This window comes from Macaca nemestrina, chromosome 1, assembly GCF_043159975.1.
Source record: "Macaca nemestrina isolate mMacNem1 chromosome 1, mMacNem.hap1, whole genome shotgun sequence".
Classification (NCBI taxonomy): Eukaryota; Metazoa; Chordata; class Mammalia; order Primates; family Cercopithecidae; genus Macaca; species Macaca nemestrina.
The window spans coordinates 68,265,621-68,284,698 of NC_092125.1; the positions used below are offsets into that span (position 1 = coordinate 68,265,621).

Consider the following 19,078-nt stretch of genomic DNA (forward strand, 5'->3'; position numbering starts at 1 on the left):
ACACTGTTTAATACTTATCACTCCCTCATTTTTATGATATGTAACAGGATCTTTCTTCATATATGACTTTTATTTTTGCTAATCTTATTATGCAGGAGGTGAGGAGTGGGAAACCAGATTATTTTATTTGTGCCTCTGAACTAGGGAAGAAGAGGTCATTAGTAAATCTAATAGTTATGTTGCCATCAATTTTTTGATCCAGTTTTCAAAAGTTATTTACAGTTATTGTGTGTAACACTATACTGCATGTTGAGGCTAATTGGAAACAGTGACCAGATTCTTAATCATTATCAGGAAACTGCATTCAGAGAATGAGAAGAACACCCCCGCTGGATGAATTGCAGCCACCACCATATCAGGATGACAGTGGTTCTCCCCATCTGTCATGTACACCCTCAGAAATTGGGGACAGTAAATGTGAATTTTCCCACTGCAGCAACAGTCCAAGATGCTCATATAACAAGTGCCCAAGTGAAGGAAGCACAGGTCATGAAATAGAAAGTTTTCATAATAAAGGATATGAAGAAGATGTTCCAAGTGACAGCACTGCAGTCCTGAGCCCTGAAGTAAGTAAAAGCACATAGAAGTTTGAAAATGAATGTTATTTGGAGGAGGATAATCCTGTGCTTCTCCTCTTGGTAAGAAGAATTGATTTTATCACTATCTTATTCCTTTGTAACTTATAGTACCAGTATCCATCCTTAATCTAATCTTTATCCAACAAACTTACCAGGAATGTCCCAACTAGTCTTCAACTGCCCCCACTCCCCAACCCCAAGCCCCACCACCAAAGGAAGATGGGTACCTACAGATGTTTTTTTTTTAACACTTTGTATAAAACATTCTAGAATAATTGATTTTATCATTTATTTCATCTTGAGGCTACTATTTGTATTATTTTATTTTATTTTGGATTTTTTTTTTTTACTATGAGAAGGTTACTCAATGTTTCACAAGTCTTTCATAATCTTATTGTATTTTCATATCATAGAAAATACAAGGGATAAATGATGATCAGCTTTACTAATGAAATTTGCATCCATGGCTTCATGCATTCAGAGTGGCTGGTTGGTTGGGCTTTAAGTTTACTTACTGTTTTGGAGCAAAAATGTGAAAATGACAACAAAAATAATTTTGTGGCCGTTGTGAAGTATTACTGTATTCTAAAAAGAAGTTGTTTTAATGTTTCTGTCATAATGAAAACAAAAAAGGCAATCTAGTGGTTTTATAAGTTAGTATTTAGATTTACTTTCAAGTTTTTTTGTTTTTGTTTTGAAACAGGGTCTCGCTCTGTCACTCAGAACAGAGTGCAGTGGCGCAATCACAGCTCACTGCAGCTTCGTCCCACCTCAGCTTCCCAAGTAACTGATACTACAGGTGTGTATCACCACACCTACAAATTTTTAAATTTTTTTGTAGAGACAGGGTTTCACTATGTTGCCCAGGCTGGTCTCAAATTCCTGGGCTCAAGCAGTCTTCCTGCTTCAGCTTCCCAAAGTGCTGGGTTTGCAGGCATGAGCCACTGCACCCAGCCTACTTAAAAGTTTTAGATTGCAAGTTTTTACTGCTTTTGTTCCAGACAACATTCAGTAATACTGAAATATATCCGTATTCTTACCAGACGAATTTTCAGATCTGCTGCCAAAATTAAATAATAGATGTAGTTTCCTAATACCCAGAACAATTAAGCTATGGATAGAATTTCCTTAATTTTAAGCTTTTCTTTTATAATTGTTAAAAATACCTTGTATCTGTTATTGCTTTTTTTAATATTTCTAGTATTACAGTATCTGACCTAGAAGAAAATTGTACATTGATATTTTAAGTTTAATATATCATTATTTTATTATTTTTCATGATGTATGTTTCTTTGTGTTCCATTACCTAAACAAATTTGAGACAGCTGTTTTGTAGCTTTGTAAACTACATATACAGCTCACAAGTTAACAGTGAAGTCTGGATTGTGGGATTAATAAACAACAACAAAATACTATCACCACTGTGTCAGGAATTTTGCTATGAGCTTTATGTAGTCTGCTCATTTAATTTTTAATTCTAACAACCACATCTTTAGGAAGTTATTATCTCCATTTTATAAATGAAAACATTAAGAGTCAGAGAGCTAAACAATTTGACTAAGTATAAGCAGCTCTTAAATAGTGGAACTACAGTTCAAACCCAGGTCTGTCTGACTGCCAAAACGGTGCTCTTAACAACTATATTATATTGTCTTTTTTGATCCAAAACGTTGTGTGAGAAATTACTTTGATTCAGTGGTACCCTCCAACATTACCAGGCAAACTCTCTCAGAGGACTAAAGGACCAAAGTAAGATGCTCAAATTATGTATGTGTGTGTGTGTGAGAGAGAGTGTGTGTGTGTGTTTTAATCCATTTCACATACAAAGCAAGAAGTAAGAGGAGCTAGATGAAATCAGAAATCCGTTAACACACCTAGGGATAAGCTGCAAGTGGGTATAGGTAGCAAGACCACACTGTGTGAGTCCTGGTTTATGCAGTGCCCATACATCCTATCTCACTGTCTCTTTTCCATCAGCATTCCTATTTATGATGTAACAAGGACCAGAGTTGAGATTTGAACAAGGGTACCAAGAGCCAACAGCACACACTTGTTTGTTTTGTGGGAGAGATATAGTTATACTCCTGACCATCACTTAAACTTGTCAGTTAGCCTGCTAGGCAGTTGTAGGTTTTATCTGCATTTCTTAAGTAGATCACATGGGTGACAGAGCTGTCAGCCCAGAGGCTACATGATCGTGGCTTGTGCATTTCATCCCTTTCTATAGGTAACACTCATTTGATCCATCATATTTTCTATTTAATCTTTCTTTGGCATATGTTGTAAGTTATTAACTATTTGTATTTAATATCTTATGAATTCTGCCTATGTCTCACAAGCTGCTTCTTAACTCACTCTCTATAGTTATCACACACTGTGAGTTTTGTCCGTATTTCAGAAGCTGCTAACTTGCTATCTGTAACCACTTCTTTGGAATTTCCTCCATCCTGCTTATTTTTGTGTCTTCTGTAGTAGCATTGAATGTGCTCAAACAATGTAGCAAATGCACATTACAGAAATATTTAGATGTGAATGCTGATAGCCTATGCTAATATAAAATTCACTTTTGTGTTTTTTCAAGTTTATTTTGCATCCTTGTAATAGATATTATGTGTCAGATAGAAAATTCTCACTTTTCTCTTGGTTTAATCCAGGCTGTAGTTATCTTAGAGCCTATCCACATATATGATTAAACTGAGAGAGGAGAGAAGGTTCAGAAGAATTCCATGGGAAGGAGTTTATAGACGCTGTTGATGACCTATTGCTATCTAGATAAAGTTTTTTTAAAACTGGTCCAGATACCTTGAAAGGAAGAATTGTTTGCTTATTGCCTATTTTCAGAATGCAAATAATGTCTTTTATCTGTAAATGTTCTACCCTTTCAACACTGGGTTTCACAAGAATTGTTGGCATGTTTGGAAAAAAAAGAAAAAACAATCAGGGAGGCACCAAGAGAAACAAAATTGAAAAATAGCTATCTAGGACCTGATAAACATTTTTATTGCCTGAAAATCTTAGCTGTCATGATGCTGTTTTAGAAAATCTTTAATTGAAATACCAAAACCATATAATTAATAATCTTTAATTACCAATTATAAAGTAGTATACATTAAAACATTTTGCTCTAAACTGTAAATTTTTTTAATAGAATAAGAATATGTTTTGATTTTCTCATACTATATTAAAAACTGAATTCTCTTATGGGAATTTATTCCTTCCCCCCAAGTATTGTTCTTCTGTTGTTTTTTTCCCCCATACATTATACCAACTAGCATGTAAGATTTATAAGACCAAAGACTAACTGGGCATGGTGACTCCACACCTGTAATCCCAGCACTTTGGGAAGCCGAGGCAGGAGGGTTGCTTGAGCCCAAGAGTTTGAAACCAGCCTGGGTAACATAGTAAGACTTTTGTCTCTACTAAAAATCAAAAAATTTAGCCAGGTGTGGTGGTGTGTGCCTGTGGTTCCAGCTATTCAGGAGGCTGAGGCAGGAGGATTACTTGAGCATGGGAGGCCAAGGCTGCAGTGAGCTGTGATTGTGCCATTGCACTCCAGCCTGGTTGACAAAGCAAGACTCTGTCAAAAAAAAAAAAAAATTAAGGACTCATGTCTTTTTAGTTCTCTCTGCAGAAAGAAGCACTCTCCCGACCTAAAATAGGGCTTGGCACATAGTAGGTACAGTAGTTACAGTACATGTTAAGCTGCTACAACAAAAAGACCCCTCAGCCCCCACCAAATACAATGGCTAAGGAACACAGAAACTTACTTCTCTTTTGTTTAACAACAGTGCATGGTGAGCAGGGGGCTTTGCTCTATGAGATTATTCAGGGACCCAGTTCCTTCTCTTCTGTTGCTCTGCCTTGCCCTAGGGTGTTGTCCTAGTCCACATGGTCTGAGCAGACCCACACATCCTGACTGTATATCTGCTTGTGAGAAGAGTGAGACAGAGAGTGGAGAGCAAGTAATTTCTTATATAAACCTGATCTGGATGTTTCACACATAAATTATTTTTGCCTCCCATTGGCCGAAGCTGAGTCATGTAGTCGTATGAGCTATAATAGAGGCACTGAAGTATATATAGTCTCTTATGGACAGTGTTTTTTCTTTTTTTTTTTTTTTACACAAAGTCTCACTCTGTCACTGAGACTGGAGTCCACTGGCATGATCTTGGCTCACTGCAACCTCTGCCTCCCTGGCTCGAGCGATTCTCCTGCCTCACCCACCTGAGTAGCTGGGACTACAGGCACCTACCACCCATACCCAGTTAAGTTTTGTATTTTTAGTAGAGATGGGGTTTCACCATGTTGGCCAGGCTGGTCTCAAACTCCTGACCTCAAGTGATCTGCCTACCTCGGCTCCCCAAATCTTGCGGGTAGTATTTCTAGCTAACACTCAGGAGGATTTTGTTTTGTTTTATTTTGTTTTGTAAATGGAAAAAGAGAAGACTGAGATTCAGTAGTATTCACTGCCACTCAAAGTTTAGAAAATTTTAAAAATTTATTAAATTGGCCCACATTTTGAAATGAGAATTATTTAAGATTTATTAAAATACTTGAAGACGCAGAGTGGTATAGTTGAAAGGTCAGAGACCTAGGTTTGACATTGTTGGTAACTAGCTAAAACCCCTATTACATTCTAGATAGATAGACTGGAAGGAATTTGAGACAATTACAGGAAAAATGGTTATAATTTCTTTTAATTTCATAGTTAAAATGTACCATTTCAGCCTTTCTTGAACTTTTAAAATGTGTGTTCTGTCATTTTAAATAGTCATTAATGTTAGAAAATAATGTGTTTTTAATTGTGGTTAGAAATTGAAGTAAATATAGTCTATGTTACGGAAAGTAAATATTTGCTAATATTTTGAGACCTTTATTTATGCTTTCACATTTCCATTGATTTTTAAGTCTAAATATCTTTATATTTTATTACAGATTGGGGTGTTTTAGAACAAACTCTGAAGACGGAACCGAATTTTTTAATAGCATTATACTTTTACTTATGTTCTGTTCCTCTGCAGCCTGATACTGTGCTGTCAGTGGCATTGTTTATAACATTGAAAGTAAAATGTAGTAGTTTTCTACAAAAGGAGCAGATATACCCACTAAAGGATATATTTTAAATTATCATTTATAAAAACATACATCACACTTTCTCAGAATTGTAATGGTGAATATTAAATTCTAAACGTGTCTTTATCATCATAAGTTTTGAGTTTAACTTACTGCTTATAGTAATCTCGCCCTATAGGGTTGCTTTTGGTTGTAGTTGACAGTTAATTGTTATTGTATTACTTTCTTTGTGGCAGAATTGTTTTCACATCACAAGGCTTTCACATCACAAAGCAGAGAGACTGTTTAGAATGGTATTTCCTTCTAAAGAAATACCAAGTATTTATTGACATGCTAGGTTAAATAATTGAGTTAAAAACTCTAACATTTAAATTTTCTTTGCTTAGGATATGTCAGCTCAAGGATCATCATCACAGCTTCCTAAACCTTTTGATCCTGAGCCAGAAGCTAAATATGGCACACTGGATGTGACTTTTGACTATGACTCACAAGAACAGAAGCTTCTGGTAACAGTGACAGCTGTCACAGACATCCCAACATATAACAGGACAGGTGGCAACTCATGGCAAGTACACCTTGTTCTTCTACCTATAAAGAAACAGAGAGCAAAAACCAGCATCCAGAGAGGACCATGCCCTGTCTTCACAGAAACATTTAAATTTAATCATGTTGAATCTGAGATGATTGGAAATTATGCAGTTCGGTTTAGACTGTATGGTGTACATCGCATGAAAAAAGAAAAGATTGTGGGGGAAAAGATTTTTTATTTAACAAAATTGAATCTTCAAGGGAAAATGTCATTGCCTGTGATATTGGAACCTTCTTACAATCATTCTGTGAGTATCTCATCAAATGGCCTGAATATAGTTTATGTTCATGGTTTATAGTGTGCACAATTTTAAAAATCTTTAATCAAGCCAACAAGTTTGTCAGTCTATTTTTTAACATAGTAATCATGCCTTTTCAAAAATATCTAAGCCCTGGATAGATAGATATACTTTTTCTTACCTAAAAAAGTTGCCCTTGAAGATAATTTGTGATTTATGTCTTTTATTTTATCCTTCACAGAGTTTTGGCCCAGGGTTTTACATGTTTGTTATTTTGTTGAACATTTATTAAATGTTTGATTATGAAGTCATCCAAACTCCTTATAGAATTTTTTTTTCCAGGTTAAAATTAGGCAATGCATTCAGAAGTATCAGCCCCATATATTATTTGCTATATGGCAGAAAGGATTTGCCCTTACAGAATATGTACTGCTCCCTAGGTCATGACTGGATATGTTTCCAGAACTTCTGTGAAATTATTTTAAAGTTTCAAAATAAATCTGGCCTCAGTAGACGTTCCACCCTTTTTAAACAGATTGTGAAGTATTTCCAGAGAACCCTTAAGCTTAGTACTTTGAGCTAGTTCTCTCTTTTCTCTTTTTGTCCTCCAGATGATAATCACATATAAATCTCTCTCTCTGTCTTCATATTTTAAACTAAATTCCCACAAGGCATTGCGAATCACAGGAGAGAAATGTCTGCACTGTTTATTTAAACCAGGGAGATACATTATGCCACATTTAGATTATGAAAAAATCTGTGATATGCTATAAGTGTGCATTACGGTTTATATTTATTCCTCTCTGTTATATTGAAAACAAAGCATTTTTAAAATATAAATATACAGATTTTAGAATATATATATATTTTAAAATAAAGGTATATTATTTTAGTGTTGTTTTAAGCTTTTAAATGTGTAAGCTTCAGTCCAAGTAGTTTAGGGTCTCATTGCATTTACACCAGGCAACATTTTATGTTGTAGGAACTTCATTCACAGTCACACCATACCAGTTTAACTAAATGATTTCAATGTCTTTATGTACAAATGATGATGGTAAATATAGTATATTCATATGGGTTTCTAGGATAAGAATTAATATCTTTCGGGAAAATTGATAACTTGCTATCCTTTTAAATTTTCAGAATTATCATTTTGGGGAAATGCCTTTTTAAAATAATAGCAGCAGCTTATAAGAGGGGAGAAAAAAGAGTGCAGGCAATATTTCAGGGGGAAAAGAACAAATTTTTCATAAAATTTAATAATCTACAGTTATTAATATGATTTCTAAACTTTTTCATTATTTGGTCTGGGTGATCACTAGTTATTCTGTGGAAAATACACCCTTATCTAGAAATAACGTATTTAAATTAGCAGAGAAAGACTCTGTCATCAAGAGGTATGTAATTTATCTGTTCCCAATTGTGTTTTAATTACATTCATTTCACAAAGAGAATGAAGTCATAGAAAATAATACTGTCTTATCTCTGTTCAAACTAAGCAATTTTTTAATGGACCTACATTACATGTGTTAGCTTCGGGTCATTGATTCTATAATCTTTTTCTGCCAACCAGTACAATAATTTCTGAGGAAAAAGTGCTAAATAAATAGCTTGTAAGACATAACATTTCTTTTTTATTAACTTTTATTTTAAGTTCAGGGGTACATGTGCAGGTTTGTTATATAGGTAAACTTGTGTCATGGGGGTTTGTTTTACAGATTATTTCATCACCCAGGTATAAAGCCCAGGACCTAATAGTTAATTTTCCTGATCCTCTATCTTCTCCCACCCACCACCCTCTGATAGGCCCCATTGTCTGTTGTTCCTCTCTAAAGATGTAACATTTGTATTTGAATGAAACTATCCATCTTCTGCCCTTAGAGAATGTTTTCTCTGTGTTGACATGCTTCTCAAATTTAGTACCCTATATTTAATTATTATTCTTTATTACTTTCCTTCTTTCTCCACCTTCTCAAATCTCATTGGTTCCTTTTGGCTTCTGTGCTATCAGTTATTTAGTTGTTAAAATATACCAATAGAATGTATATATTCTATATATACTATAGTATTAATGTTCTCTTTGCTTAAGTTTTAATATTAACTTTGTGGGGAGATCTTGTGATTACAGTTTACTTGGGTGAGTTTGGCTCTAATTTTTGTAAGATGTAGTAATATATCTGTAAGAGATATACTCATAATTAAACATTTGTTCTGGTTGCTTTTTTTTCCCCCAGAGTCAGGGTCTCACTCTGGGAAAAGTCAGGGTCACCCAGGCTGGGGTGTAGTAGTGCAATCATGGCTGACTGTGGCCTGAAACTCCTGGGCTTAAGCGATCCTCCCACCTCAGCATCTCAAATAGTTAGGACTACAGGTGCACACCACCAGGCCTGCCTAATTTTTTTTTTTAGAGATAGGGTCTTGCTATGTTGTCCAGGCTGGTCTTGAACTCCTGGCCTGAAGCGATTCTCCCACATCAGTCTCCCAAAATGCTGGGATTACAGGCTTGAGGCACCATTCCAGGCCTTCTGGTAGCTTTTGAATACTTACTTATTATTGTTGTCATTTTTGTTGTGAGGGTATTAGCCTTTTGGCCAGGAAAATTTTAATCCAGCCAAAGAACTTGCAAACTACCATTAAAACACATTTAAGCTTACAGTTTTTTTTCATAGATAATAGGAACTTAGAATTTTGCATATAAAATTTAGTTTTATAGCTAGTTTTGCAGGAACTGATTGAGAGAAAAAAAGACCAATGTCACCAAAATGACTTTCTGAGGACTAAACAGTAGGTTTCCCTGAGAATAAGATTAAAGTTTAACATTAAGGCCGGGGCGCAGTGGCTCATGCCTGTAATCCCAGCACTTTGGGAGGCCGAGGCAGGTGGATCACAGGTCAGGAGATTGAGACCATCCTAGCTAACATGGTGAAACCCCATCTCTACTAAAAATACAAAAAATTAGCCGGGCGTGGTGGTGTGCGCCTGTAGTCCCAGCTATGCGGGAAGCTGAGGCAGGAGAATGGTGTGAACTCAGGAGGTGGAGCTTGCAGTGAGCCAAGATCGCGCCACTGCACTCCAGCCTGGGTGACAGAGCAAGACTCCATCTCAAAAAAAAAAAAAAAATTAAAATACCATTTGAAGTGTTCCTTCTTGATCATTGCATGATAGAAAATATACTAAGAATTAAAAAGCATAATTTCTTTCTACTGACTAGCCATGTAAACTAAGTAAATCATCTGATCATTTTGGGTATCAGGTTTCTCTTTAGTGAAATGAGAGGATTAGACCAAGTGATCTCTAAAAGCCTATCCATCTCTGATATTATCTAATTATGCTAGTTTATGTTGGGGAAGGAGTTAGGTAGGAACAGAAATTGGTGAATTTTAGATGGGTTTGTATGCTTGATATGACATTTTGTGGCAGACATGTATTATGTTTTCTCACTCTTCCACCTTTTCAGTAACTATCTGGGAATAACTATGTCTACCTCCCTAAGGTAAGCCATAAGTTGACTTTCCCAGTCTCACTGGTAGGTACGGCAGGAGCTGTGTGACCTAGACTCTGCCACTCATATTCATTTTCAGGAAACCTCAATACAGACTGAACAAAGAAGCAGGCACTGCACTCAGATCATGTTTCCATGAAGTTGATGGTGGAGGTATCTGGTTTTCAGAGGCAATAGTAACTCTGTTATAAAATAGCTCTGCTGATGCAGAAATGGTATTGGTGCTGGGCCACTAACAGTTGCAATAGAGAAAAGTCCTTGGCAGAAAAGAATCCAGTGAGAACAGCAGCAGGTTCTCCTCACCCAACCAATTCTGTAGTATGGTTTTTAGACTTCATTCTTGAGAAGCTTAACCATTAACTTGGTTCTTTATTCATCCCTATTCCTTTAATAAATTACTATTCCACTTAATGAGTCAGTTAGCTTCTGTTGTTTTCAAATAAGAATCGTGAAATAGCCATATGGTTTACTATTAACTTGCTTTAGTACTGTCTTATGCCAAACTCAGTAGCTAGAACGTTGTCAGTTATCCTTCCTACCATGGTATATATCCCTCTCATAATTTGAACTCTTCTTACATACTCAGCTTTGTTCAGATGGCACTCTTTCTTAGCATATAACCCCAATTAATTTCTTCACTTGGATTTTTGGTACTATATTACTCTCTGTAACAGTTGCATAAAGCAGCCTTTCCCTTTTTCCTCATCCTGGTTTTACGTCTAATTGCAGCTTATTAGATTTGTTAATGTTATTATATTTGATTGATTAATAATGAAACTTTATTCTTTCTCTCACAAACATACACACAACCCTTCCTGTACAAACAGTACTTAATTAGCCTGATCTCTTCGGAGTGGCTAGCGATAATAATAGTGAGGCTACCTACACATTGGACAGTTCTCATAATATAGGAATCTTTATTAAATCATTGGTTTACTTTAAATAATATGTATGGTTTTTGGTGAGTTGCCTTTTAGGAAAACTGATATTTGACAAAGCTGTGTTGTATTTCATCTTGAAATAAGGTTCTCTACATTAATAGATGAGCTGCAGGCGTACCTATTAAGTTTTTTTTTCTGTAGACAAATGGTTCTCAAAGTGTGATTCCTGGACCAATAACATCATCACATAGGAACTTGATAGAAGTACAGATTCTCAGTCCCTCTCTGAAACTGTCTGAATTAAAAAAAAAATGTGAGGGTAGGGCCCAGCAATCTGTATTTTAACAAGCACTGTACATTATTCTGATATACATTAAAGTTTGTGAATCACTGCTTTTGACCAGGGTTTGCAAACTATGACTTGTGAGTCAACTCTGGCATGTAGCCTGCTTTGGTAAGGTCTGTTGCTCCTCTCTGCAAAAGCAGCATAGATTACCACTCTGTTCAACTCAGGTGTGGCCACATGACTTGCTTTTATCTTTTGCTCATAACCTTTAAGAATCAGAATAATGCTTTCACTATTATGGAAGCATGTGTGGAAATGGAGCCTCTTTGAGCTTTGAAGGAAGCCTCTGTTGCCAGTCCAAAATCCATATGTTGTATAAGGAGGAAGTAAACCATTGTTGAATTAAACTGCTGAGAATTTGGAGTTCTCTGTTACTATAGCATAATCTGCCCTGGCTGATAAAACATTTGCTCTTCTGACTAAGGAGTACATTAACCCCTGTGGGAAGAGAATCAGATGAAGCAGGTAATATAGTTTGGATGTCCCCTCCAAATCTCATGTTGAACATGTTGAAATGTAATCCACAATGTTGGAGGCGGAGCCTGGTGGGAGGTGATTGGATCCTGGGGGCAGATTTCTCACAAATGGTTTATTTTAGCACCATCCTCTTGCTGCTGTCCTCACGATAGTAAATTATTTGTCATGAGATCTGATTGTTTAAAGGTCTGTAGCGTCTCCCCCTCTCCCTCTCTCACTCTTGCTCTCTTCATGTAACATGCCTGCTTTCATTTTTGCCTTCTGCTGAGAGTAAAAGCTCCCAGTGACCTCCCCAGAAGCTGAGCAGATTGCTGCACCATGCTTGTACAGCCTGCAGAACTGTGAGCCAATTCAACCTCTTTTCTTTAAATTGCCCAGGTACGTCTTAATAACAGCAGGGAATTGACTAATGCAGTTGCCTTCTTCTGAAAGAATCTAAGGCACCATATGTGTTCCAGATTCGATTACCTGGGAAGCAGACTCTGAGAGGGAGTTTAGAGTGCCAAATGTTTGTTAAGGAGTGCTCTTGGAATTCATACTTGTAAGAGAGGAGATGGAAGCAGGATTGGGCAGAGAGAAGTCAAGCTGCAGTGCACGCCCAATGACAGTCTTAGCCAACCCCCAGGGAACTCTGGAACTAAAATAGTCCTTTAGAGTTGTCCTCATTTGGGCTGAGATGGCTAGGCCTTTATACTCCCATCAGTCAGTCATTGGATACTGGTTGCCCCTTGTATTAGTCCATTCTCATGACGCTAATAAAGACATACCCAAGACTGGGTAATTTATAAAGGAAAGAGGTGTAATTGACTCACAGTTCCACAGGGCTGGAGAGGCATCTTGAAACTTAAAATCATGGCAGAAGGGGAAGCAAACATGTCCTTCTCCACATGGCAGCAACAAGGAGAAGTGCCAAGGAAAAGGGGGAAAAGCCCCTTATAAAACAATCAGATCTCATGAGAACTCACTCACTGTTATGAGAACAGCATGAGGGTAACTGCCCCCATGATTAAATTATGTCCCACAGGGTTCCTCCCATGGAAGCGGGATTATGGGAACTACAATTCAATGGGTGAGGAATTGTGAGGAATTATGGGTGGGGAAACCGCCAAACCATATCATTCCGCCCCTGGCCCCCCCCCCACCAAATCTCATGTCCTCACATTTCAAAACAAAATCCTGCCTTCCCAACAGTCCCCCAAAGTCTTAACTCATACCAGCATTAAGTCAAAAGTCCAAGTCCAAAATCTCATCTGAGACAAGGCAAGGCCCTTCCACCTATGAGCCTGTAAAATAAAAAGCAAGTTAGTTACTTCTTGGATGAAGTGGGGGTACAGGCATTGAGTAAATACACCCGTTCCAAGTGGGAGAAATTGGTCAAAACAAAGGGGCTACAGGCCCCATGCCAAATCCAAAATCCAATAGAGCAGTCATTAAATATTAACATTCCAAAATGATCTGCTTTGACTCCATGTCTCACATCCAGGTCATGCTGATGCAAGAGAAGGGCTCCCACAGCCTTGGGCACCCCTGAAAGGGTGACCTTGGGTGAGGCAGTTCTTTACAGTTGAGTCAGTTCCTGAAGGGACTGACATTGAAGGCTGTCTTCCAACAGCCCTACCAACAGCTAGGGCAACAGTCTCTTCGTAGATAGATAGGGAATTATCTATTGACAATTACAATTGTCAGCTACAATTCAAGGTGAGACTTGGGTGGGGAAGCAGCCAAACTCTATCATTCCACCTTTGGCCCCTCCCAAATCTTATGTCCTCACAATTCAAAACAAAACCATATTGACATTCCATTGACAGTGTATCACAGTGTCTGTCAGAGCTATAAATCTGGACAGTATAAAAAATAATACTGTATTTGATTTTTTTTAACTGAAAGGCAGACATAGAGCAGATGGAAAGAAATGTAAGAGTGCTAATATGCTAATGTAGTTAAGAAAAATGACTAACCCTTTCCTATTTAACTTAGAGAAGGATTATTTAGAAAATAATCAGCAAGGAAGAAATATTTATGTAAAGTTCAACTATTCATTTTATTTCATTTTTTCTATTAAATTTATGTAAGGTAAAATGGATTTTTAAATAAAATAGCTATAGTGTGATCCCATTTTTATAAAAGTATTTCTATTCCTTTTTCTGTTAGTATATATTCATAGAATGATGCCTGCAGGATGTTTACCTAATAGCAATTTATGAATGGTTTAGGTTTATGGTGATTTTTTTACTTCTATCTTTATTTCTGTCTTTGTTTAATTATTTATGATAATCATTTGTCAGTTAAAAAATGGAGAGTCAGAAAGGGCCACGGAATTTGGACCCTGGTCAGTTTGGTGGGGATAAATAAGTAGATAAGTTTCTTGCTGGATTCTTTAAGACAGGTGAAAGGATGGGAGAAAAGACAGGACCATAGTGAAAACTTAAATTTTCTTAAGTTCTAATGATAGAGGGCACTTAATATTTTCTTAGATGTGTGTATTTCATTAAATCTGACTCTCGCTTACACTTCTATATGGACACAAAGCAGTTCTGGAAGTAGACATGAGAGTAGATGACTGTATTGGGTGAGAAGAGAAGATCTTCAGGAATTCCTAGATTTAAAAATCGGAGAAAAGAGAGGTAAAGTAGGAAGAAAGAGGCAGTAAGAGATCATGAAAGCCAAGAATGAAATTCATGAAGGAAGGAATAATCAGCTTTGTCAGATGTTGCTGATGGAAAGAATAATCTGAATATTAAAAACTGTGTGTTGGATTTAGGATATGGAAATCATAGATAGCTTTTCAGGGGCTAATTTTGATACTGTGAAGGGGCTAGAATCCAAACGAGAGTGGCAGTCATTTAGACTTTTTTTTTCACCTAATCTGGCTATAACAGTAGGAAGGAAAAGAGGACAGTATTTGGAAAGCGAGGGTTCAGGGAGAATGTTTTTGAGCTGAGGAGAGCCTTGGGCATGTTTAAATATTAATGCAAATGATTTGATTTAAAAAAGGACAAATAACTGAAGAGAGCCATTAATCAATGTGTTTGGGATAAACAGAGAGGCAAAAGTGTTAGAGTATTTTCAAGAGATTTATTTAAATGGTAGATCATGAAATGAATAAAGAGAGAAGTGAAGCCAGAAAGGGGATTATGGGCAGGAGAAGTAGAAAGGTTAGTGAACTGAAAGTCCCAAGGATATCAAGAAAGATGTGAGGGGAGTAGCTAAGCAAGAAGTGTTGAAGGATGGCAGACTGTGGTTGAAAGGGGAATGTTTTCAGTTCATTTGAAGTGGAAGGAGAAGGGTCCAGAGTGTGATGGTGGAAGTGGGCATCTGAGATAGAGTAAAAGGTACAATTACTGGAGAGGGATACTTGTCAAGAGGGCTGGTTTCTTAGATAGGCTGAGTGGACACGGAATTTACAAAAGATGATGACAGAAGTTGAAGTGTAAAAAAAGGTTGAATTCAGAATCAAATTTTTAAGAAAAAAACAACTCCATCAAGAAGTGGGCAAAGGATATGAACAGACACTTCTCAAAAGAAGACATTTATGCAGCCAACAAACATATGAAAAAAAGCTCATCATCACTGGGTATTAGAGAAATGCAAATCAAAACCACAATGAGATAACATCTCCAGTTAGAATGGTGATCACTAAAAAGGTAGAAAACAGGCCGGGCACGGTGGCTCACACCTGTAATCCCAGCACTTTGGGAGGCTGAGGTGGGTAGATCATGAGGTCAGGAGGTTGAAACCATCCTGGCCAACATGGTAAAATCCCGTCTCTACTAAAATACCAAAAATTAGCTGGGCATGGTCACGCACACCTGTAGTCCCAGCTACTCAGGAGGCTGAGGCAGGGGAATCGCTTAAACCTGGGAGGTGGAGGTTGCAGTGAGCTGAGATTGCACCACAGCATTCCAGCTTGGCAACAGAGCAAGACTCCGTCTCAAAAACAAAAAACAAAAACAAAACAGCAACAAAAGTCAGGAAACAACAAATGCCAGAGAAATAAGAATCCTTTTACACTGTTGGTGGGAGGGTAGATTAGTTCAACCATTGTGGAAGACAATGTGGTGATTCCTCAAGAACCTAGAACTAGAAATCCCATTTTGCCCAGCAGTCCCATTACTGGGTATATACCCAAAGGATTATAAATCATTCTACTATAGATACGTACACGTGTATGTTTATTGCAGCAGTGTTCACAATAGCAAAACTTGGTACTAATCCAAATGCCCATCAATGATAGACTGGATAAAGAAAATGTGGCATATACACACCATGGAATACTATGCAGCCATTAAAAAGGATGAGTTCATGTCTTTTGCAGGGACATGGATGAAGCTGGAAACCATTATTCTCAGCAAACTAACACAGGAACAGAAAACCAAACACTGCATGTTCTCACTCACAAGTGGGAGTTGAACAGTGAGAGCACATGGACACAGGGAGGGCAACATCACACACTGAGGCCTGTGAGGGGGTTGGGGGCTAGGGGAGGGATAACATTAGGAGAAATACCTAATGTAGATGGTGGGTTGATGGTTGCAGTAAACCATCATGGCACATGTATACCTATGTAACCTGCACATTCTGCACATGTATCCCAGAATTTAAAGTATAATAAAAAAAATTTTTCAAAAGGTTGAATCAAGGACCATTTCCTCAAGGAATAAAGAAGAAATGTTCAAGGAATGAAGATGAAATATCCAGGAGGACAAAATAGGAGGACAGGATGATACAAACTTTAAAGGAAAATAGTTGTTCTTTTCCTCAACTTTTAAAGGAGCAGTGCTTAAGAAGCAGCAGAGAACTTTGCTTCCTGATCTTGAGTCACTTGGGATATGAGGGAATAACCAGATTGAAAAGTCAAGAGGGAATGAAGTATCCTCAGGGAAGAATTCCATTTCAATTAAACAAGGTGTTGGGAGTCCAAAGCAAAGACTAAAGTTCTAGAAGAGTTTATCATATGTCAGGAGTACCAAGGAGACATAGTAAAGGATTATACTAAAATGTCAATCTCAGTCATAATTTGATTCTATTTAAATCTCACATTTCACTTTAAGTCTAATTTAAATCATACCTTTATAGAAATGTATTAGATTGTTAATATTATTATTCTTTTTTGAGACGGAGTTTCACTCTTGTTGCCCAGACTAGAGTGCAGTGGCGCAATCTTGGCTCACCACAACCTCCGCCTTCTGGGTTCGAGCGATTCTCATGTCTCAGCCTCCCGAGTAGCTGGGATTACAGGCATACGCCACCATGCCCAGCTAACTTTGTATTTTTAGTAAAGATGGAGTTTCTCCATGTTGGTCAGGCTGGTCTCGAACTCCCAACCTCAGGTGACCTGTCCGCCTCAGCCTCCCAAAGTGCTGGGATTGGAGGTTTGAGCCACCACATTAACATAAACCATTTAATTTATCTATCTTTGTAAAACCAAAATCCAGTACTAATTTTCATATGTGTCTGTGTGAAGAGACCACCAAACAGGCTTTGTGTGGCAATAAAGCTTTTTAATCACCTGGGTGCAGGCAGGCTGAGTCCAAAAAGAGAGTCAGCGAAGGGAGATAGGGGTGGGGCTGTTTTATAGGATTTGGGTGGGTAGTGGAAAATTACAGTCAGAGGGGGTTGTTCTCTGGTGGGCGGGGTGGGGGGGGTCACAAGGTACTCAGTGGGGGAGCTTCTGAGCCAGGAGAAGGAATTTCACAAGGTAATGTCATCAGTTAAGGCAGGAACTGACCATTTTCACTTACTTTTGACATTCTTCAGTTACTTCAGGCCATCTGGATGTATATGTGCAGGCTTGGGCCCAGAGGCCTGACACTAATTATTGCTGTATAAATGTTGAATGAATGGATGGGTAAATAAGTTCATAGGATATGTATATTATCTCTGAGTTTTTTGCCTCTGGTCTCATTTTGCAGCTAATCTTATATTATTGAACTTGGTTTTGTTTTGTTTTGAGATAGAGTCTCGCTCTGTTGCCAGGCTGAAGTGCAGTGGGACAATCTCAGCTCACTGCAACCTCCACCTCCCAGGTTCCTGGTTTCAAGTGATTTTCCTGCCTCACCCTCCCAAGTAGCCAGGACCACAGGTGTGTGCCACCATGTCTGGCTAATTTTTGTATTTTTGGTAGAGGTGGAGTTTCACCATGTTGGCCAGGCTGGTCTCAAACTCCTGACTTCAAGTGATCTGCCCACCTTGGCCTCCCAAAGTGTTGGGATTACAGGCATGAGCCACCGTGCCCGGCCTGAACTCATTGTTTTGTATCTTCATCTAGATTTTAAACACTTGGAGAAGAGAGACTGTTTTATTTTTATGGTAGTTTTCATAGCATCTAAAACACAGGTGTTCAATGAACACTTATTAAATTTATTCATCAACATGTTCAAGTAAATCTGATCATTCTTAAATTCTTATTCAGTTTCATATAATGTAATATTATTTCTTGAGAGGTGTCAGTATCCTGGCCCTACTAAGAATCTTTTATAACCTGGGATACAATAAGCATGCATCTCAGGGTATTTAAACATATCAGGAGTTGTTTTATTTTTAAATAATAATTGATTAATTAGGGATATATGTGCATTTCTCAGTCAAGAACATAATGCCACAGACTCTTAAAAGTGAGCTACTTTATGACTTACTACAATGATGAACTTGTAGATAGTTGTAATTTCAACCTTTAATTTCTAAAATTCCTATGTGTCAGAAATAGCCTATCTTTTATGTTAATGGATTAAATCAATTTAAATCAATTCAGTTTGATGTTTATACTGTTATTTTTATTTTTAAGAGGTAAATTATTGCTGATACTCTATCATTCAGTTATGTGTCCCTATAAGAATCATACTTTATGTGATTAGGAAATACTTTCAAAACTTAGCTTCATCCATTTTCATATTCACTATAATTCACAACTACCATTGTCAGCAAAAATCTACATTTTCTGAATGGAGATTACTCTTCTTCTTTGTAAAACAATTTGTAATAAATACTTCATGATAAACTAATAATCACAGTTGAAAATTGCTACATGAAGGAGAAAGTTACATATGTTTTAGTTCCCTAGACAACAACAGTAATGAGTCATGGCTCACTTTAGTATAAAATTCAATGATTATAGACCTATTTAGAGACAGTTATTCACAGAGAAAGTAAATGAGCATATATTATTAGTTGAGAGGAATAACTGCAGTCTCACACAAAGAATTGTTATCAGATAAATCTTTAGTGAAAGGAAGAAACTAAAACAGGTCATAAAAGAAGCCTTTTGTTTAAGTCAGATTTTTAGTTTTGTAGGAAAAAATTCAAGTTTAAAGGTCAAGTCTCAAGAAATTTTGAACATGCAGGAAAATTGAGTGAGAAAAACTGAAATTTCAATATGTAAAACTGCCTTTTATAGT

The 19,078-nt window shown here is 37.2% G+C and overlaps 1 protein-coding gene across 24 annotated transcripts in view; it reads left to right on the top strand.

The window, feature by feature from the left end:
• Nucleotides 1–19,078, top strand: part of LOC105484909 (synaptotagmin 14) — a 235,512-nt gene that overhangs the window by 146,693 nt on the left and 69,741 nt on the right. For 23 of the 24 annotated variants that reach the window (XM_011747011.3, XM_011747017.3, XM_011747019.3 and 20 more), the window contains 2 exons: nt 295–566; nt 6,038–6,487. In XM_011747011.3, coding sequence (XP_011745313.1) covers nt 295–566; nt 6,038–6,487 — 722 coding nt within the window. Of the gene's footprint in view, nt 1–294; nt 639–6,037; nt 6,488–19,078 lie in introns of those variants that run through there. The other variant, XR_989295.2, reaches the window with a different exon arrangement.